The sequence below is a fragment of the Procambarus clarkii genome, chromosome 37 (assembly GCF_040958095.1).
Source record: "Procambarus clarkii isolate CNS0578487 chromosome 37, FALCON_Pclarkii_2.0, whole genome shotgun sequence".
Lineage (NCBI taxonomy): Eukaryota > Metazoa > Arthropoda > Malacostraca > Decapoda > Cambaridae > Procambarus > Procambarus clarkii.
The window spans coordinates 18159586-18182846 of NC_091186.1; the positions used below are offsets into that span (position 1 = coordinate 18159586).

General features: G+C 37.6%; 2 protein-coding genes across 2 annotated transcripts; one reads left to right on the forward strand and one right to left on the reverse strand.

The window, feature by feature from the left end:
* LOC123765715 (uncharacterized) lies at positions 1–9874 on the forward strand. Its single transcript, XM_045754409.2, has one exon. The coding sequence runs from the start codon at positions 536–538 to the stop codon at positions 3302–3304; it is 2769 nt and encodes a 922-aa protein (XP_045610365.1). The 5' UTR covers positions 1–535; the 3' UTR covers positions 3305–9874.
* A 1102-nt stretch (positions 9875–10976) lies between these two features.
* On the reverse strand, positions 10977–21839 carry LOC138372048 (G kinase-anchoring protein 1-like). The gene is made up of 7 exons (XM_069337187.1): positions 21581–21839; positions 20021–20179; positions 19556–19753; positions 19020–19172; positions 17143–17283; positions 14864–15031; positions 10977–12562 (listed from the first exon to the last, which is right to left on the reverse strand). Exons 1-7 carry the CDS (start codon positions 21743–21745, stop codon positions 12521–12523), a joined length of 1026 nt encoding a protein of 341 aa, XP_069193288.1. The 5' UTR covers positions 21746–21839; the 3' UTR covers positions 10977–12520.
* Positions 21840–23261: the final 1422 nt, after the last annotated feature.

The following is a 23261-nucleotide window of genomic DNA, read 5'->3' on the forward strand; positions in this document are numbered from 1 at the left end:
TGCTGTCTGGCACAGTAAGATAAGACTTCTTGGGCAAGCCAAATTATAAAGGAATCAAGCAAGTAGGACGAGTCCATTATCTTGGCCTTTGGGTTAAATCTCACACACTAGCCAATAGGCCTGGTACCTGTTTAAAACAGAAACACTCATTAGAATGAGGAAACCGTGAACAGTATGAACAGGAGTTATGATGATCATGAACAGTTTTGAATTTGAGTCATAATATTCCAAAACACCACAAAATTTTGTCTTATGGCTGTCAGTCACAGGTAAACTTCACTGTGATAAATAGCAGTATTGTATAATTCACAAACTGTGTGAAACAAAGCCTTACTGTATTGTGTGGTCACATTCATCACCAGTCACGAGTGTTGAGAGTAATATAGGAAATGACAAGATAACTGGTGTCGCTAGCCGTTCACAAGACGCGAACCAGCATATGCAAGCATACTGTCATCAAACTTCACCAATTGTGCAACTTAAGCTGGAAGCATTGCAGAAATATTCTGTGAATATCTCAAAAACTGTTTAAATAATGTCTGGAAGACATATTCAGGAGGTTCAGGAGGCATTGAGAATATCTGACACTGAAGGAAATCGAGGTGCATCAGTGGTACCAAAGAATTTGATAACAATTATGAAAAATATAGGTACTAAAAGAAAAGGAAATGATGATGATAAAGTAAACAAAAATAGCACAAGTTTGTTACCTGCAACCAAGAGATTTTGTTCATCAGAAAATGTTTTAGGATCAAGTCTTGGGAAGACTTTCGATAAAATAATTAGAAATAATTTTATCCAAGAAGACATCTCAGTAGGACTATCGTTGCAGTCCCAGTCTGTTGATTTATCAAATAATAATCAGATGAATTTTAATTATTTTAATTGTCTTCCAGCAAAGATAAGTGATACTGAGGTTGTCAGTATGAGAAATGAAACTGCAAGGAATGAATGTTTACCCAACTTGGGCATAACTGATCAAACCTTCGACAATAACTTACCTGTAATTAAGGATGTTTGGTCAGAAACTTCAGTCTCTGGTGCTGTGAATGGAACTCAAGATTGTAACTTAGTTAATTCACAGAGTGGAATAATAGGACTTCCAATAATAACTGAAGTTACTTCTCTAGCTTCTTCATCAAACCAAAAAGAAAATATATATGGTAACCAGACAGGAAATGCTGAAGTATCTATTAATCAAACTGAAAAGTGTCAGAATATTAAAGATGACTCTCCAGCAACTGTGAATATTATGCATGGAGATGGTATGGAATTACAAATATTAAAAGTTTGCGAGAGTATGGATACCAGCTGTGGAAATCAGTTATGTATTCCTGATAAGAGTCAATATGGTCAGAATTCCCAAAATAATTCACCTGACATTCTTTCAGAAAATATGACCACTCTACCTCTTTCTAATGAAAGAGGCAGCTTTCAAATAAAGTCTAATAAAACTGCAGATAAAATCAGTGATGTAATATTTAATCATACATTACAAAACGTAAGTTCTGTAAACCAAAAAATAAGTTCTAATTCAGAATTGGAAATTGTCCCGTCACGTTCTTCAGCTTGTTCAATTTCAACTTCAGCATCACAAAATAATCCTGTTTCAAGCTTTCCTCAAGTTTCAAGCTGTATTAATGCTTGGCTCAAGGTGTTCCCATGGATGCTGTTCAGAGAAACAGATCATAGTTTTCTGTGCAAAATATGTGAATGGGGTGCTGCACATTCTTGTTCTCATATAGTGTTTGCTCTGAAAGCTCCCTCTGATGTACACTTTGTTGCTGGACATTTGCGCTTCCATCAAGAAGCTCCTTTTCACAAAATGGTTGAATCCAGAAGAACCATTGTAGTTACTTTATTTAAAATTCTATATCCTATATTAAAGGAGAGCTTTTATAATGGACTTGATGATCTTGTAAGCTCTGTAATTAAACATAATGGAGGAACCTTTCCAGGCCCTCAAACATCACTCCACATGAAATATTTTACATCATTCATGATTAAGCGAATCGCTGAGAATGTAGAAATTAGTCTTTTAGAATCTCTGGCTAAGAGCCCATTCTTTAGTGTAACTGCTGCTGAGGATAAGAACTTTGCTATTCTACGTTGGCTGAATTTAAAGGGAGAGCCAGAAGAACACTTCTTCTGTTCTGAAATTTATTGTCCAGGTAAAACAATGGCATTTACAGATTATCTACAGAGTAGGAAAGTTGACCTAACAAAGATGATTTCATTTAGTAACTTTCCTGGCAAAATAGTGACTCCGTCCAATGTTAAAAAATCAGAATTGCCAATTCGTTATCCACCATTCAGTCTGTTTATGAAGTGGCTTGAAAAGGTTGATTTGTTGAAGGAAGTCTTTCCTCATCTTGAAACTCTAACCAGACTTTGCAAGTCTTCAACTTATATGCTAAATAAATTTCCAGAAGTGACTGAATTTATCAAAGTTGAGAATCCATTTAGCCATGGCTGTCTAGTGAATGAGAGAATCATTGAATTTTATTTTTGTTATCATAATGAACTGAAAAAAACATGCACTGATCTTTTTAATCAAACTGGAAATCTGGATGCTCTTAGTTTTAGTAAATTCGAAGGGAAAAATATGTATTCAGTGCGCGAGTGTGTGTCACTACTACCAAAAATACATGAACTGCTCACCAAAGAAGATTGTTCATACATGGAACTATACACATCAAGTAAGAAACTCAGATCTACTGTATGTGCCAAACTGAGATCGGTTGAAAAACTTGACTCTGATGAGTATATCGTTTTGTCATTATTTGACATGTATCTTTCTCATGTAATAACGTCTTTACACACTCCAGAACAAGAACTTGTAGAAGTCATCACCAGGAAGCTTAGGCAATTGACAGTTAATGATGTGGGGAAGATCCTAACATATTTAAAGTGCAATTACGAAGGAGCAAGTACACAGTGTTTGCACAGCCTTCAAAGAATGTGCAAGCAACTCTCTAAAAACAAAAACTGCTGTATATATGAGCTATTAGAATGTTTTGCTAAAGAGCCAGAATTATGTAAAGACTTCCCAGGCTTGTTTCACATATACCAAAAGGTTAAAGTGTTGCCCTTTCTCCATGCTGACACTGATCAATATATGTTTAACCTTGCAGTCTTGGAGGTGTTGTCCAGTAACAATGATGATAATGCGTGTACTGTTCATCACCCCTTTCTAATCTTACTGGAAGGTTCTCCAGTGGAAGATATAAATTTAGATTTTGTTTTGGAAGTTTGGTCAAATAAATGGAAAATGTATTATGATAAAGCAAGGCTTCATTTATAATTAGCTTCATTACTGGGATATCGTAAATATAGAATAAAATTGAAACACGTGTATGCATTTACTTTGGCATATTTTAGTTTCTTAGTTTCAAAGATTTATAAATTGTAAAGATTTTATAGGATAAAGATGCTAACGGATACTCTGTTAGTGAAAAAGTTGGACCAATACCATTGATGTTAGACTTAACATTGTTAAAATAATGTGTGTCTGGTAGAATATAGCATTAATAGAGATGTACTGTACAAATATATTCAAATATAATTGAAGAAAGTGAAGTTTAGTCTTCTTACAAACACAAACAATACTTTTACTATCATAAAAGTATAATTCCAACAGGTTCAACTGTGTTATATAGATCAGTATTGTTCCTGTGTTGTGCCTTCTGCAAGCACATAACAAAATGGTTATCCATAAAAATTCTTTGTATTTACAGTTCATGTACATTTCCAGTGTATTTTATAGTCTCATACTGTAAACTGTAGGACTGTACAGTATTTGTTACTGTACTGTATTTTGATATTCTCTTTTTTTTTTTTTACTTTATAGTTCCCTGGTGGCTCTTTTGAGAAATAATTGTTTTGAATTTGTGTGAAATTATTTGTAATTGGTCAATATATCTGCATTACTCCTACCCTCTTGCTTAGAATTAGATCTAAGGCTACACACAGAAATCACAATTGCATGATGCATCAAATGAACAAATCCACAAGGGCCGTGACGAGGATTCAAACCTACATCCGAGAGCATCCCAGATACTCCCTTAATCGACTGGCAGTTGGTTGGCATAGCTCAAGTGCATGGAGGAATTGTGTAAAATCCTGGTTTGTGTCTCGGAGAGGCTGTAGGATCCAAGTAAATTAAGTAGAATTTCTGGTTGCAATTCTTATACCATGTCGTAGCTCAGCATCTGGGATGCTCTCGGACGTAGGTTTGAATCCTCGTCACGGCCCTTGTGGATTTGTTCAGGTCTAAGGCTCCTTAATCGGCTTTTTCTTATATAGGATTTATGTAGCCCATTTTTGGCAGCTCTTCAAACTCTTATGATTAACCCCTGCACTGCACACCTGATTTCATCAAAATCTTCTTGGGGCAATTGTCAAGGACATATTCTTGTTGTTTTTATAAATATTCAGGTAAATTTAATGTCAATGTTTTCAAACTCAACTATTTTCATTTATAAACACAAAGAGTAATGAAAACATTAAAAAAAACATTAAAATATAGCCTAATTAAAAAAAATAGCACTACTCTCAGAGTGCCTAAAGGCGCTTTGCACAGTGCAGGGGTTAAACTATTTGATGTACAGCACAATATTGAATTGAAGCTCTGGAGTCTGGCCATATGGTGCCAAGCATGGAAACAAATGCTATAATTTGTATAAGGAATTTGTTAGTATCACAATAACATTGAAGCCCAAGCCAGATAACATTCAATTTGCTCCAAATTTGACTTAGGGCATATTATGTTAATCTAATTACTTAGTTGAGGCAGCCAGTTTTAATTAAAACCCTCATGGTTTTAATTATTTATCTGTTGTAGGTAGCTAGTACACTAGGTACTTGTATTTTTGTAATTAGTTTATTTTGTTCTAAGGGTACTGCATTGTTTTATCAATACATTACATTGTTGTATTGAGTATATTCTGTTGAGTATTGCAAGAATACTTTTATCATATTCTCTTGACATTTATACCATAAAATACAAATCTTAAAAACCTGTTATTAAAAGTAAACACTTTACTGTAGCGCTATAACAAATAAGATTTCTTTCAGTCTGAGAATTGAAGTTCAATGGCAACTATTTTGATTACTTTCACTGCTGGTTTTTAATATTTGTAAAGTCTGAAACAGTCATTTTATATTTTGTATTGTGTATGATATATTGTTACAGTAAAACATACCAAGTTTTTTACAGCAATTTATTAAGGTAATGAAAACAGATTTGAATGCCTTTCAATCCAATGCAATTTTTTCTTGGATGACTGTAGACTCTTTAAGAGAAGGAAAATGATTCTTCCTGTAACACAAGAAAGATTACGATTACTTGAACTTTAGTCCTTACTCTATTCATTGCTTCCTTGAAGGTACTAGAAAAATGAGGAATATTAGTATTGCCACTGTGAAATATGAGCATCTAAATTTTATTTTGTTTAGTGCTTTAGTGCTGGGGGTATTAACGAAAGGTTAAGACTCGCTTCATCTAAATTTTCCTTACCGATACCTTTGAACACACTATGCCCACACTTTCTACTTACACTCACACCCAACCACCACGAACCATGTGCCCACCTACACTCCCCACATCTACCATATGTCTCTACCATAAGTATCAACACAAGAGAGAACACGAAACAATGGGTATAAATTGGATAAGTTTAGATTTAGGAAAGGCTTGTGTAAATACTGGTTCGGTAACAGGGTTGTTAAACCACCAAGCCACAGGCCCTGAAGGGGCCTGTGTAGAAGGGGCCGAGTTGACAGAACTCAAGACTCGTAATCTTGGGGATTGATCCCTGGCGATGACCGAAACAAATGGGCAGAGCTTCTTTCACCTTGATGCACCTGTTCACCTAGCAGGAACAGGAAATAGGTACCTGGGAGTTCAACAACTGTTACGGGCTGCTACCTGGGGAGGGGGGAGATTTTGCTTCCTGTGTGTGAGGGAAAAAATAAATAAAATACGTTGATTGTTGAGAGTTCAACAGTTGAGAGGCGGGTCAAAAGAGCCAGAGCTCAACCCCCGCAGGCACAACTAGGTGAATACCAACAGGCCCTAATTTTATACAAAAAATGCACACCTTACCCAACTCAGACATAACTTAGCCTAACCCTACCTACGCTGCAGGTAATCCAACCATCACACTACCACCAATCACACACTCCTCTACCCACTATACACTTATTTCCACTCACAATTCTACCCCAAGTGTCTACATATCCAACAACTTACCCACCAATCATATTTTCTCTCTTTATATGCTCATATTTTACAATTACTGTATAGCACAGAGGAGGGAGGAAGTATTCTTGGGTTATAGGAGTATTCATATTATTGTTTGTACAGTATTTCCTGCGGTGAGACCCTTGGGGCTGCCTGAAGTGGCTTTCTGGGATGGCTTTAACTACTAGATCACATCAGCCGTAGAACCTGGTCCCCCTCACAGAGGCACAGAAAGCATGTGACACTTCAACACCTCACAGAAAAAAGCATCCAGAAGTGGACCAATTTAATCCATTGCTGGGTTAAAAAAAAACAAGCCTCAAAAACTGCTAAGCAAACCACCCAACAATGTAAACAAATGATCAAATCCCTCATACCAAGCAAGAGTGTATTGGCACTACCTCCCCTCCCCACAAGTTGCTGGGGTCCTGGAGCTCCTGTGCCCTCTAGTCTACTACACCAGTTCTATCGCTGATGAGGGTATGTGTGTGAACATCCACTTTAGGGCTCCATGGTAATCAGTGAGCAGTGCAGGTTCTGCTGCTTCTAAACTAAATGCTAGCCATTCTTGGACTCTATCTTGCATGAGCCATTTGCTTGGTTTTAGTTCTGCTTCACAAGTGTTTTCTGTCTGTTTTGTATTGTTTGGACCCGGCTCATAGGGGCACTTGGAGCTGTATGTGCTCAGGGTTACATTACCCGAGTGCTCCCAAGCGCCTTCTCTGCACTGACAGAGTTGCCTTTTCTTGTGTTAGGAAGATCACGCTATTAGAGGTTGGTCTTTCCTTGGGTAAACCAAGGGTCATTTCACCCCTCTGTTTAGGCCCCTGGTTGGGCTGCGCTGGTGGTTTGTGCACTTGTTCACACAGTATTCCGAGGTCGAACATTACGGCCGCACTGACCAGGCTGTATCGGCTTACTTTATAATATCCAGCAAGTGACCCCAGTGCCTGGTTGAACTGCTTGGCTTGTCCTTTAGGCCTTGGGCATCCACTGCAGGTTTTGGTGTGGCCATTGGATATCCCCTCCAAACCCACTCTCACCTTGTGTGAGTTTGTCGTCTGTGCCACAAGGCGAAGGTCACAATGACTCTTCTTTGTTTGTTGAGGGATTTTTTTTTCTGACCTACCTCAATCCCTGGCTGGAGTGGGCAGCTAGTTAATCCGTGTATCTGCTGCCCAGGGATCCGGATGCTTGCCAGGTTTGGGTCTTCGAGTCGCTCATCCAAAAAAAAAAAGAAAGAGTTGAATGTAATGAAACACCTTTTTGAGCAAGCCCCGATGGCTCCCAAATTTTATTCCCTCCCTTCCAGGTCATTGGTTGAGGAATTTTATTTGTACAACTGCTCCAGAGCTGGTGTAGTAGACCAGAGGACACTGGGTGCTCTACTCCCCCAACTGGTAAGTTGGGAAGGGTGGGGTGCTAACAAGCTTGCACTTGTTTTGAGAGATTTTATCGTATGTTTACATTGTTGGGAGAGTTCGTTTGGCAGTTTTTGAGGCTTCCATCTCTTTTTGAGCCCAGCAGTGGTTTGTATTGTTCACCCACTTTCTGGATATTTTTGCAGTGTGGGGGCCAGGGTCTGCCTCTGGTCTCTGGTAGGCCAAGCACCAAATCTATTTGAATTACCTTAAAGCCCTCAAAATGTACTCCTCTAGAAAGGGGAGTCAGCTATGGGCTGGGGTCCAGGCTCCCTGGTGGCAGCTGTCGGTACTAATGGGTTCAAGCTAGTCTTGAGCGACTCGAATCTTTTGTTTGAGTTATTTGGTTGTTTCAATGTGTTGTGCTCTGTGAACCTTGCAGTCATCTGTAAAACTTTGCTGACTTTCTGGATGCTTTCCTAGTGGGGTGGCAGATTGTCGTTAACCCCCCCCCCCCGGACCTCTGTGAGAGGGGGGGAAGGGGACAGGGGCAGACTATGGTCTTCAGTAGGCCAGACAGCTCTCTTGTAACTGATACATCTCATTAGGAGGGAGCAATCTCAGCGAGATTGCTTCACAACTGTACACCAGTTGATTGACAGTTGAGAGACGGGACCAAAGAGCCAAAGCTCAACCTTTCTGCAAGCGCAATTAGATGATTAGTGTCACCAGGGCTCTGGAAGAAAAAAAGCATTTCATTACATTCAGCGGTGGATTTTTTCTGTTGGAAAATCCAGTAAAGTTACACAGGAAAATTACAGTGATCAGATATAGCCATTTGTAAATGAATGTTTTACTTATATTGTACCTTGAGATATAATGACATTGGATAAATCATTCAATAAAACAATATGAAAAGGAAATACTATACAAATCTATATACAGTAATATAAAAGATTAAATATACATAATATCCCTCTAATGCATTATATGTTGCTTCCTCCGAGGCTAAGGGTTTCCCTTCCAGCCAGAGGTGGTACTGTACTCCCTTCATATAAAATATTATATTGAATAGTCGCTTGATTTTTAATGTTTGTAATATTTATGTATAATTTTACATTTGGCCTGAAAATATATATACTGTAAATGACATTTTTTACCCATTTGTAAGTAGATATAATGGGACATTCTCATGGGATCAGTAGACGCATGGTGTTCATAAACATTTATCTAAAAGCATTATTGTATAAATGAGAGATTTTTCTGTGTTGTAGCTGGCTCTTTTATTTGCACTGATTAATTATGTAGACTGAACTGGTTATAAGAAATAGATATACTTGTTTTTTGTGTGATGTTCGTGACGTTTATTATAACTTCCCTGCTGTCTTGGGTGTGAGTAAGTATTCTGATTTAGGGGTCCTGAAAATGTAGAAAGTCAAGGATAATGTATAAAATTCTTTTATATACACACACACACACACACACACACACACATACATATTCACTTTTCATTACCCAATTTCCCATGGGGTGGTGATGAAGTGCTTATCCATCTAATAATAGTATTTTCCTGAATAATACTGTGTGTTTAGTGCTGGAGTTAGATGAAGTCTTGATGGCTGACTTTGTTGAATACTTATAGGTATGAGATAGTAATATTAGTTTCGGTTTTTTACCCTGTACTCCAAAAGCAAGGTTATTAAATTGTTATTAAATTAATAATATATTAATTTAATAATAATTGTTATGGGATTTGAACATGGGAATATTTTAATAAGATACAGATAGAATAGAACAGATTATAAAGTGTAGAATGTAGAATATAATAGCCAATATGCAGAGCAATTCTGGGTGAATGGATCAATTGGTGCTATACCTTTGCAAGTGTTTTGGCAAGTACGATTTTTGGTACATTTCACACTTAATTCTGGTTACAATTATTAGTTTTTTGGGTTTAAATGAAAGAACAATTTTAATTACTCTGATACTTAATTCATAAATAATTTGTTTAATTTAAAAATTGAAAGGCTGACATTGTCAATATGTGCTGTTTTTTTTTTTTAACTCGACCCCACTTTCATGGAACATTTTTTTAATTTACTGCTCTTGTACCAGAATTCTGTTTCGAAAGGTCGAAGGTCCACCTCCTACAACATTCCTCGAAAGCTTAGTCTGTTAAGGGAATTCTCACTATACAACACTTACGGGTTATTGTAATATTTTTATGTTTCATGAGAGTATAATACTAAAATAAAATTGTTTTCAATGAGTTAGTCTAGATAATTTTCCTTCATATATAATCTTATTCTGAATACTGTTGGATATTCCTGATATGGATGCTATTTGGCTTTCACAGTACAGTACAGGGTATTTATTTCTCCAAATATTGAGGTGGCCATTTAATAGGAGAATGCCTTTGTGTATTGACAAACTTTTTTGCACTTTCATATTGCAGTACAAGAAACTCTCCTATTTGTTACTTGATCATGTAGCCCTTTTGTGGCAGATTTTTAGAATAGTTTTATCTTATCAGTGTGGTGAAAAGGAAGAATATCTAGAAAATTAACCCACATTTAGAGTGACTATCATAAAATTTGTTGCCATCTGCGCACCTACAAAAAATTATTTATAATAAAATAATACATTTGTATGGAAAAGTCATGAAAAGGAGAGAAAAAATGGGTAAATGTAATTAAATGCCTCTTTCTGGTGTGTCCTTGGTGCCTGGCAAGCTCCAGCCAATTCAGTCCATGCCATGCCCTCGAGTTATATAACCCTACTGGGAACCAGAGGCAACCTGGCCAGTCTCTTTAGAGTTGCAGGGAATCATAGATGACCCTAAACAAGAAAAAGACCACCAGGAAAGTGGACAAATCAAAACAGATGACAGAAAGGTAAGCAAAGCATAAAAAATAAGTTTGCCTACAGTAATATATTCTTGCGGGCATGTCTGATTCCCTGCGACGAAGTGATGACCAGCTGTATCATTTGGGAAATACGAATTATACTCACGTGAAGGTATCAACAGTGTGATCTTTTAGACCCCTCCTTTTTCTGTTTAGCCATCGAAGAGGTCACTATCAGTCTGACTAATAAGCTAAACATATGTTTACTATATAACGATACATTTTATGGTACCGAGATAACCTCGTGAAGGACGTTACCAAATCCAGGAGCAGAAAACAAGTCTACATCTCATGCATGTAAAATATTTTCCTTCAGTTCACTCATTACTGTTCATGTACAAATTGTCCTAAGGTCATGTATAAAGTGCAATAATGATCAAAGAACAAGGGTATGTAAAAATAGGAAGATAATCATATACCAAAGAAAGAGCACATACAAAAATTATGATAATAAAAGGTAGTGTATTAAGAAATAATACTTTAATATGAAATAATACTTCAGTGCTATAAGAAATTCAAGAATTAGGTATTTTCCTTACAATTCTGTAATATATAAAATTAAAATATACAGATAATGTATACACTCATAGTTTACCACTTGGATTTTCTTACTGTGATATTTTATCAGCATATCTGACGTGTACCTATATCTTTAGAACAAAGATATAACTGAACACAATAAATATTTATCTCTGCATGTCCTTGATGCCCTGCTCCTTCTAGGGGTCTCTCGTCAGCCTCCAGTGGCAGAACGAGTACATCATCTCGGAGACATATTATATGTATTCACGTGTTTAAAAAGTTGAAACATAATTTATACATTGTCTAGAGTTTTGTATGTACTTTTAATACATTTTTTGTAAACAAATTTAAAATAATTTGCGGTATTTCAAATTACTGATAGTATTAACATGACTTGCCACAGTAGGTATTTAGCTGAATGAATTTTGTATTAATTCCGTGATTACTCTCAGTACAAATGATTGGAAGCAGTTCACTTAACTGTTAATACACAAAATTTGTGTGAAGTTACCACGATGAGCACTGGAACCGTGCAGACTCCCACCCCCAATGATACCTGTGTATCAATACTGGACTAAATTTCTTATTTAACAGGCAAAGGTTACTAAACCAGTAAAGGGCTTTTAACCCTTAGATGGCAGTATAGATTAAGTGAAATTAAATGTATCTATGAACTATATATATCTACAAGATTTAAACCAAGTGAACAACTTGCACACAAGTATCACAGTACCATCAATTTCCCCTTCTGGGGAGGTAAAGGGTAGGGCAGTGGGTAAGGTGAAAATGTTTCCCATAACTATCAATCATGTTTACAAATACAAGCAAATGGCACATTATTTTTCTTCCTATTCACAGCCTATGGTTGTAATGATTGTGCATACCATTACAAAAAGAGTAAATTATCCGGAAAAAATTAATGCTGTATTACGGGACAGGATTTGAAGCAAAATTTTAACTTCTTGATATATATATAGCCCATGGAAAATTTTAGTTTTACAGTTCCACAACAACTTTGTGAGAATATTTTAGAAAACTAAACCTTACCCAACATAAAATACTCTTTATTGTATAGAAATGTAAAGGAAAAATAACAGTTTTAAACGCGTTCATAATGCCATTTTACAAAGATATTTAACAATTAATAAAAATCAGCCAATCATATATGCAAAACAACTTATTTTTACATACACTAATCTGATGATTATATTCATCTCTTATTTCTGCATACTTAACACAGTATTTTGAAGAACATTAGTATTTAAGATTAGCCTTCATAAAATATAAATTTACTCATTCAATCTATAATAAACTAATGAAATGTTCTAATATTATTTGTACTTCTCAACTATACCTCCACTATGGCTGCTCAAATTTCTTATAGTCTTTTTATCATGCTGACATTATACTGCAGAGAGAACTCCATAAACATTTTGGAAGAGTGTTGAATGTCATTTTCCCCAACTAATATCCCCAAGATCTTGGCTTTAGTCCTTGTTAGCCGCTTCTGCATTATGCTTCTTTTTACCCTGAAATACAAATGCAATATTTCAGTGTCTAGTCCACAAAGGGGAAAAAAAAAGATTCAATCCATCTGAATCATGTTTAAATTAGATGATGATGTTCAGACTAACATACAAATTTCCACTGAAGCTTGCCAATGTTTACTACTGTAAATCTGTAAGAAAATAGCAGGATAGGTGTGTGGTGTCGAGTGTGATGATGTAGCAGGAAATCAGAGGTCTCATCTTAAGTCAACAGTGAAGGTATGAGATCTATTTTGTTGCATGCTTTTGAGCCTTTTGTAACTTAGCAACATACCTTAGTAATATATATGTATATTAAAGGAGTTAGGGTGCATATGCACCTAAAATATGCCCCACTGCTGCATATTTTAATTTCAATTATACACAAGTAATGCACAACTTTTTTGTATGTTTAAAGGTTGGCTAGTATTATACTAGTCTCTTTCATTTTGCCATCTATATGGTCTAGTGATAATATTATGTTGCTAATATTCATCTCGGTCCTCTTTTTTTCTGCCCATCTTCATAATGCTCTTGTTGCAGAGAGGGATGATAAACGAAAGAGCCTCGTAATGATCCTGAGAGATATTACAGTAAGAGCAGATAAATATGCATCACAATTGTTGGTACTTGGTGACTTCATCTTGAAATCAATACATTGGGAGGCTTATGAAGCAAGGATGGAGGATTTTTGGACTAGCAGATTCATAAATCTCAAACTTGAGACACTAACGTATCAACGCTTTAAGCAGGCTACAAGAATGAGTGAAGGAGATGTTCCTTCAATGCTGGATTTGATATTCACCAGGAAAGAAGAAGATATATTTGACAGTACCTGCTTCCCTTGGGTTAGAGCAACTATGTCCTTTTGAAAATAAATTATGTAATGCAATATAATCTCAATATAATCTTGAAAAGAATGAGGAAAATGAAGCAGTGGAAAACTTTACTTCAGGAGAGAACACCAGTAGGGAGCTGGTCGGCCAAGCGGACAGTACGCTGGACTTGTGGTCCTGGATTCGATCCCAGGCGCCGGCCAGAAACAATGGGCAGTTTCTTTCACCCAATGCCCCTGTTACCCAGCAGTAAAATAGGTACCTGGGTGTTAGTCAGCTGTCACGGGCTGCTTCCTGGGGGTGGAGGCCCGGGCCGCGGGGACACTAAAAAGCCCCGAAATCATCTCAAGATAAGATAACCATGGAGAACTTAAAAAAGGTTCTTCAAATTTGATTGGAAAGACTTTGTTGTTAGGCAAGGACGTATATAAATGAGATGTATGCCAAGTTTTGTGAAATATATAATGAAGGTACAACAATTTTTATACCAAAACAGATGCAGAGCTCGAAAGCAGGATTGGTTCAACAGAAATTGTGAGAGGGTCAGAGAAAAAATAAATGGAATCATTATAGGAAGAGGCCAAACCCTCAAGCATACCAGCAGTACAAAGAAGTAAGAAACAACTACACAGCAGTGAGAAGAGGGGCAGCAAGAAATCTTGAGAAAGGGTTAGTGGACAAATGTAAAACAAAAACCAGGCCTAATCTCTAAATCCATTAAAAGCAAATTGCAGGTAAAGGATAAAATTCAGAGATAGAAAATGGGGGAACAGATTCATATAGAATAAACAGGAAATTTGTGAAATGCTAAACAAACAATTCCAAAGTGTGTTTGTGCATAATGAAATTTTCAAAGAACCAAACACAATACGAATTTTTGAGAATAACGGACTGCACAGATATGTCCATCTCTGTCTGGCCAAAGTGGAAAAATGTTCAAGGAACTAAGCAATTGGCCCAGGTGAAATTTCACTTTGGGTTCTGAGAGAATGTGCACCTGAGCTCAGCATTCTACCAACTGATTTTTCAGGCATCTTTGTGAACAGGGGTCATGGCAAATATACGGAAAAAAGTTAACATAGATCCAGTCTACAAAAAATAGTAGCAAGGGGAAGACCCTTGTATCATTAACAAGCATAGTAATCAAAACATTAGAAAAAATAATTAAAGCTAAATGGTGAAACACCTGGAGAGAAATGATATAATAACAGATAGTATGTTTTTCGATCAGGAAAATCCTGTGTAACAAATCTGTTTAGTTTCTATGATAGAGCCACAGAGATTTTACAGGAAAGAGATGGTTGGGTTGACTGTATTTGTTGACTTGAGCAGGAGTTCACTGATGATATATTTTCAGTATCTATTGATATTCCTGAACCCTTTGGGTTCACATATACACAAAATAAAAGAACAGGTAATCTTTCAGAAAATAAATACAAATAAAACATAATGCAAACAAGTAACTTACATGTGACTTTTTTAGATCAAGCGTAAGTTGGTTGACTTTTGACCTTTCTTGTTCTACCTGGGCAGAAAGGTTCGACACTTCTTGCGTGAGTTCCTCCCGTACTTTGGTCATTTTGTCCAGTTCTACTACTAACTCTGCCTTGCTTTTCATTTCAGCAGAGCAAAATACCTGAAATATTACTCATTCTATAAATCACACATTGAAATTTGAATAAATGAATGAATGAACTGAAGTAAAGAACCCCTTATTCTCTAGAATGAACTTAACTGAACATCTTCATATATCTTTATACAAATGCATGCTTTAATACAAACTAGATACTCTCTCTCACTGTGGTTGGTGGCACAGAAGAAATTTTACCAGCATTTCAGCCTTGGAGTGAAGCACATCAGGGGAAAACTTGACATGTTAATGTCGGGGCATAAATCGACGAATGTAAAAACAAACTTAAAACATTTTGTAATAAATTCATGGTTTGAAATGAGGTTAAAAAATCTAAGTGAAATTTTTTATAATAGAAAAAATGAGGATTTTAGTGCAGATAAAACACAATGTAAGGAACACACTTGGTTTCTTTCATAGCCAAAGTCCAGTTCTTCCCATGATTGGAAGAATCGCCTAAGCCAATCAGGACTGATCCCTGATCCCAATCAAATCCTCATCCCTGGAACAGTTGGGATGTTTTAAAATGTTCCATTGGGTTATACCGAGCCAAAGCAAGCACTAGAACAGTGCTACTCAAAGGTGGACTTCTTCAAGAAGGAATTACTATCCCTTCACACCCAGACAATTCCAGTAAGGGAAGCTTACATATAAACAGAGGTATATTTAACCAGGTACAAGCACTCTCATACTTAAACTCAAGCTAAATCTGCACTTTAAAGCAAAATCTCCACATTCGTCCTTGGAATCAAATATCATATAGTATGTCCTCACTTAAACGAACTGTATAGGGCGAGGCTGATTCATTCCATATGGGATTTTGTTCAACCTGTCAGTCCCCCCAGGCAACCCCGCCCCCCTCGGCAGGAAAAAATTTGACGGCCTACAATCACTATAATATATTCAAATTTGTGACTTACCTTACCAAGAGAGTAGTGTAGTGAAATACAGGTATCTTTATAATAATCCTGATGCACATTTAGGCAAGTACAAATCCATCAAGACCCATCTTTCCGGCACATATTAAACAAATAAATCACAGAAAATCCATTTAATATCTATTTACCTTATCCCCCAGGCACTCCCTCTCAATGCTTCCCTCTCTCCTGACACCATCCACCCACCCACCCCACCACCACACCACGTGCCTGGAGCCACAGTCGTACGGGATTAATACTGTACGGCCCGATGCCTGACTTTCTGATCCGGAATAATCTCTGCTTGTCCGGCTTACTGGCTGGATTGGGTAACATCAGTAGACTTCTAGGAACATTTTGACTGGATAGGGATATAACTTTATCCACCCACAATTTTTCCCAGATTAGGGCAAAAGGGGTTAAAATTAGAGAAACCAGAACAGCCCCTTAATCTACTCCTTGCCTAGCAAGAAACCATACGGGCAATGTTCCGGCTCCCACACAACTGCTCGAGCAAACACTAAGTAACCCGAGGCCACCCCAACACCAGAAGGCAGTGGTACTGTAGCCAGAGCAAAGCTGCTGGAGGAAGGAAAAGCAACACAGACCAAGAATCCCACATGAGACCCAGACAAGTTTGAACCTGGGATAGAACTAACTGGGATTTTTGCCATTTCATTAGGAACCTGAACCTGGCAAGCTGGGAAAGAACCACATTCCTACCTCAATCCTACTTGGTCAGGCCTGAAGGACCAAGTAGGAAACCCAGGCAATGGGGACGCTCACTGGGAATTACACAAGTAGACAAAGTCTAGTTAATGTGGCTGTGACGGCCAACACGTTCCAATTTAACTGTCATGATTCTATACAAGAATGAAGAACCCCTGATGAAAATTAGCCTAATACATCACCCCACTTCAAAAAAATAACCTTAGCTTATAATCTTATAGACAGAAACCTCGAGTTCCAAATACAGTAAATATATACAGACAATTGAGATATTGCCCAGGAAGTAAACAAATAATGAAAATTGAAGAAAAGAAACTGACAGGGCTGATGCAGTTTCTCCAAACCTAAGTATCGATATATAAACATAAATAAGACTGATAATGGAAGATGCATGAACATGTTTAACACTTTCTTTCAACTTAACATGAATAATTAATTTTAAAAGTAGTAACACATTCTATGAAACCTTACCTCACATAGTTTCTTATTTCTGGTCTTGACCAACAAGAGTTCACTCTTCAGCGAATCTACTTCTAATCTTAACGCCTGAATTTCAAAGTCTCGTTTTTCTAGTTCGGCTTCATATTGAGATACACGAACTTCTTGATTATACTGCAAATATAACATAGCTACAGTTAATTTAATGCCCTCCAATTCTGTGCATTTATACTGTCAGATTATATAAAATGAACAAAATCTTTCATGGCCTTCCTTACCAAATAGCTCAACACTACTTGGGTGACCTAAGCAAAGAGTTTTGCTATTACTCTAACGATTACATTTTAATGTCCAGTGACAAACTTAAATAAGAAAATAAACACACAATTAAAAAATCACCTACAGTACTTATAGCACCCCAATAAGAAGAATGATAGGTACAAGGCTTACAGAGGATCATTGCTCTAAACTCCACACACACATACTTGGCAAAATGCTTACTCAGAACATCAAATAAGTTTCTTTTCAGAGTAATGTTGTGATGGGGAGAAATAAGTGTGTGCTTAGTAGAGTCAGACAAGAGAACATATAAAGGCCCTAAAGTACAGCTATGTTCAAAGGGGCTTCTGCCAGTGTGGAGTAAAAAGGGTTTCGATCACATCAGGAGATTGTCAGGTGACAGAGGGAGCAGGCCAAGGAGTGCCGGATCAACCGGGCTGTGGTGGGTATGTGGGCCTGCGGGCCGCTCCAAGCAACAGCCTAGTGGACCAAACTCTCACAAGTCAAGCCTGGCCTCGGGCCGGGCTTGGGGAGTAGAAGAACTCCCAGAACCCCATCAACCAGGTTTCCACTCAGTCCATGGATTATGGCGATGTAATACTGCTGACAAGCTAAGTCAAGGTGAAATCTGTGATGATTGCCTTAAAGGGTTTATTTTTTTGCAGTTGCACTTTAGGTGATGCAATGTGTGGAAAAACTCTCTTTACACATAATTAACAAAACAGTGATGAGTAATGTACTGTATATAGGTCAACAATGTAGTATAAACTTGTATATTGCACACAAGTCTGTTCCTGGCATAGCTCAAAGGAAGTGTCTTGCAACATATTCCTTTGCTAATATTCAGTCTGTCAATGTCATCAGACACAGACCCAAACACCAGCAGGAAATACAAAATTGTGATTTGATGATAATAGCATTGCTTACAGCACACAATAACTTCATCAATAGTAGCAATTATAAATGATACCAGAATTTTGCTTGTGTAATTACACATTCTAGGCCTAACACATTATCTTTATAGTTAGTAATGTACTCAAATCCAGGTTTTTGTAAATAACATGTACAAATCTAGTTATTCAACACATAGTTGAATAGTTCATAGTGAATGAACTAAAAAGAGTAAAAATCGATTATAGAAACAAAGTCAATGTCATCTGTCACAAGCCGTGTTTCGGCACACCTCACATCTGGCATTGACAGATGCTGACCGAGCCCACCACCTGCTAACCTTCTACACCTCATGAATTCATTAAAAAGTGTAAATATTTAGTTTATTTCTAATTTTCCCTACAGCTTACATCCAAATTAATAATTATACAAGAAAAATATATATATTTTATATTCTTAATTTTTCTGCGTCAGGGCAGACATGCACTTATTTCCATAGCCATACTTGAAAGGTTAAGTAATCTCAAAATATTATTTTAAAATAAAGCATTGTAGTAAATGTGCCAATAAAATATATATATGACACTCATAAGATATGTAAAGTATGAGACTACATAATATAGATAATACAGTAGCACACCACCAAACTACATTTTAAAAGTAATTGTGCAATAAAAAAAAAGAGCATAAAGCAATAGCTTTGAAATAAAAAAACAATGAATAACCACAATGGTAATTACCTGTCCAGCTGTGGCTTTATAATTTTCATGTCTACTCTCTCTCTCGAGGGTTTTCTTAGTTGCCTCCTCAATGTCATCAAAGAATTTTTCTCGGTCTTGCATTACCTCCTGGCCAGGTGGAACAGGATCATCTGGTTCAGATTTTCCCGTAAGCTGAAAATAAAAATAAGTATCAAGCACTGAATGTAATAAAATGCCCTTTTGTGGTGAGCAAACCAAACATACATCTTCAGAAGGAATGAAGATGTATTAATATACGAAAGTACTTAAGGAAATTCCTATTTCAATTCTTCCTCCGTGGTCTGACACTGTCATAGTTTATTTGCCCAGATGTGTATATATATACATCTGGGCAAATTATACAACTGACAAAATTTTTAGAAGAGAAGAAACCTTCAAGCATGTTGCTTGTACCATAAAATATGAAAAGGCTAAGGAGTGATCGAATCTACATTCTTAACTGGAAGATGAATAAAAACACACATGAATAAGTAAACTTACATGAAGAAAGGCTATAGGTTCATGGGAGAACCTACCTGGTCTGGGCGGAGATTGTTGAACTGGTCTAGGGACATCGTTAACGGTTTATCTTTCTTCTTTTTAACTTTTCCTCCTTTTCCTTCTTCTTGCTGTTCCTTCTTCATTTGCTGATAAAACTTTTTTTTCTCTTCAAAATCAAGTTTAGACAACATCAGGGCTTCTCTGAGGCAGCGCTCATTCTCATCACGGATAAACTGAAAATTAAATACTGTACTGTGGTTACTATTACCCCCATATCCCCCACTCATTCAGTAAGGAGGCATTCGGCCTTAAGATTAAGAGAGGAATATAAGGTAACAAAGGCGGATATAATCTAAATGACACTCATCTATACACCATATCCTCCACATTAATCAGTATTACCACTCATAAGTTACCACATAATAAAGTATCCAACATTTGTCAATGTGTGCGGTAATACTGTACTAAGCAGTGCATTTATACACTCATAGGGAAACTACCTCATCGTCTCGACGCTGCCAGTCTTCATCCAATCTTGGGTTCACTTGACCATTTGTCTTAGCAGAGGATACGTCTTTTTCAACCCCATCAATTGTTTTGTTAGCTTGTTTCTTCTTAGTTTTACCTTTGTTGTTGGTTCCAAATGCCATTGCTTGCAGCTGATGAAACAAGTCACACATTAATCATTGTCATCAACAATTGGGTTTACTTTGACCACACTTCAATTGAACAAGATGATGGGTACAATTTGTACATGCATCCAACTAAACCAAACCAAAATGGCCATTTTAATATAGAATGGATAAGATTGCAATTATGTCAGTCTGTAATAAAAAGATCATGTTGTACTACTCACCAGCCTGCTGCAATTAAGCAAGCAATAAATGCACTGTATTGAAGAAAATAAATATATTGCACTGAAACAACAACTACTAAACTAGCACGCCCATCAACTCCCATCTATCACAAGGTGGCAGGCAGGTCTGCCCCAGGGGCATTAGAAAGGGGCATTTTATTATACTTGCACACTATTTCTGGACTACACCCTCAGTAGCTCCTATGAGCTTCCTCCCCCACTGTGCTTCCATGAGAAACCTGCCTAATTACCTTGTGTTGATTCTGGGAATCTGTGCCCCCCCCCCCCCCCCAACAGCCCAGTCTGTGACCAGGCCTCCTGGTTAGTAGTCTGGTCAACCGGCTGTCAATACAGATACTTGCAGCCTGGTCGTCCAAGATATATATATTTAGGGTTCTGCATGAAGGACTTATGTCCTCTCCTCCATCACCTGCTCTCTCTTGATCTTAAGCTTTGCATGCTTGTCCCATGGTTATCTTTTATAGGTCATTCATTCAACTGAATACATTTATTTGGTACAGTATTCTACTTTCCTGACCTTATTATAATTGTTTTTTAAATATATATAATTAGAATCCATCACAATCCATTGTCACAACATCCACCACTGGATTCGGGTCATCTTTTGAACATTATATATTATGTATCCCAAATATCAATGCCCAAATGGGGCATTGTAAATATGTAAGCAAATTGCTGTATAGTTATACATCTAAAAAAAAAGTATTCTCTCAATGAATATATATCAAGCAAATTTTAAAAATGTAGGAACCACTGGTGTGGAGATAAGCAGAGCACCTTTGGCCTGCCCAAGCACCAAGGAAATCATGGGATCATGACTAATGCTTGACATATATTACTAAAACAGCTGCTGCTCTTGCTTAACATCTTGCACGACTCACTTGTCTCTACACAAACTTTCTTCAAACCATCCTTAACTTAATACTGTTATTATAATAGTTATAGAGCATCCACCCCAAGAGCATAAGAGTGGAGCGACTTGTCCAGACTATCAATGGCATGCCATGTACAGTACCGGTACTAGGGAGATATAACTATTTCATCAGAATTCCTTGTTGCAGCAAGCCAGACCATTTAGAGGCAGACTAGCGTTGCAGCGTGCACTAGTGGGTGTTTTAAAGAAGAGAGGTAGAGCGGGAGAGAGGCAAGATAAAGCATGGTGGTGGTGAGGTGATCAACTCACACTGAGGCCGTCGGCCGCCCCAGGCTTCTTCTTCTTGCTGACACATTTGTTCACCGTCTTCTTGGCGGTCTCCTCGCTCTTCAGTTTGGTCTTCTCCTGCTTCTTCTTCCCCGCTCGTTGATCGAGGTCGACATCAATGTCCAAAATGGCGAAACGCGAGGCCATGGCGACACGAGAGGCAGCGAGGTATAGGAGCAGCGGACGGCAGAAGGGAGTACTAGCCACTGCCGCCTCCGTAAACACTCCCTCTGACCCTCCTCCAACATCATCACCCTCCACTCCCTCCCCAAAACTCTAGTTTCCCTTCCATACACATCATTCTTTGGCCTTTTTCCCTCCACACGACCCTCCCTACCATCTACAACTCTCGCCCTATATTCTCAAATAAGCCCATATAATTTCCTAACCTCCTACAAAATTTATTTTCCGTAAGACTGTGCCACTTTCTAAGTGCCTCAGAACACTATATAAACTAACTGTGAGGAATTAAAACAGCTTATAGGATGTTTTAGAATTTGTATGGTGCAACAAGTCAGTCGTTTTGTTTTGTCAGGGACAGGCAGCCCGTTGCTCCTTGTTTGTGTTACATCAGTATAGGACTGAGAACAGATGCTTTTTTACCCACTGGGTATTAACCCGTGGAAACCACCTACCCGCCAAAGTAGTAAATGCCAAAACTCTGGTAACTTTTAAAGTACAACTGGAAAAGATCATCAAGGCAATGGGGGGACGTTCGACAAGCCGCCGACTTCCTGTCTTCTTCCTGTCTCAGGGGAAATCTGACCTTTTGAAGAAGTTGTCTGGATCACCAACCTGTAAATTGTTAAATATTTTTAAAGTTTTCGATGAAATCAGCCCTGTTATGTTTGATTGGTGTGTAGTTAACCCTGTGGCCCTCAACTGTTCCTGATGTGAGAGTCGACTTGCTTCTAGAATGATTCTTGTTACCCTGTGTTGAACTTTTCCCAAATCTGATGTAAGTCTTCCTGAAGATAAGGGGTCTACATGCTTGGATGCAATAATCTAGTAGGGACTCACTGGAGATTTATAAAGTTGAATGACTACATTATTTACCTTAAAGTTAAAAGTTGGCTTTATTATTCCTAGTTTGATTAGATGGATAGATATATACGTGTGTGTGTGTATTCACCTAGTTGTATTCACCTTGTTGTGCTTGCGGGGGTTGTGATATGTTCTTTCGGCCCGCCTCTCAACTGTCAATCAATCAATTGTTACTAACTACAACTAAAAATTACTAACTACTACTAACTGTGTATGTGTGTTTACTCACCTATTTGTGCTTGCGGGGGTTGAGCTTTGTCTCTTTGGTCCCGCCTCTCAACTGTCAATCACTGGTGTACAGATTCCTGAGCCTACTGAGCTCTATCATATCTACATTTGAAACTGTGTATGGAATCAGCTCCACCACATCACTTCATTCATTCATTCAGTGCATTCCATTTACTAACTACTCTGACACTAAAACAATTCTTCTAATGTTTCTGTGGCTCATTTGGGTACACAGTTTCCTCCTGTGTCCCCTTGTTCGTGTCCCACCCGTGCTGAAGAGTTTGTCTTTGTCCACCCTGTCAATTCCCCTGAGAATTTTGTAGGTGGTTATCATGTCTCCCCTTTCTTTTCTGTTTCCAAGGAAGTGAGGTTCAGCTCCTTCAGCCTTTCC

Coding starts and splice junctions, on each gene's coding strand:
- LOC123765715 (XM_045754409.2), top strand. CDS start 536: ATGTCTGGAAGACATATTCAGGAGGTTCAGGAGGCATTGAGAATATCT.
- LOC138372048 (XM_069337187.1), bottom strand. CDS start 21,745: ATGGCCTCGCGTTTCGCCATTTTGGACATTGATGTCGACCTCGATCAA. Junction 17,284..19,019: donor ATAAAGCCACAGCTGGACAG/GTAATTACCATT, acceptor TTATATTTGCAG/TATAATCAAGAAGTTCGTGT. Junction 15,032..17,142: donor GAAATAAGAAACTATGTGAG/GTAAGGTTTCAT, acceptor GTAATATTTCAG/GTATTTTGCTCTGCTGAAAT.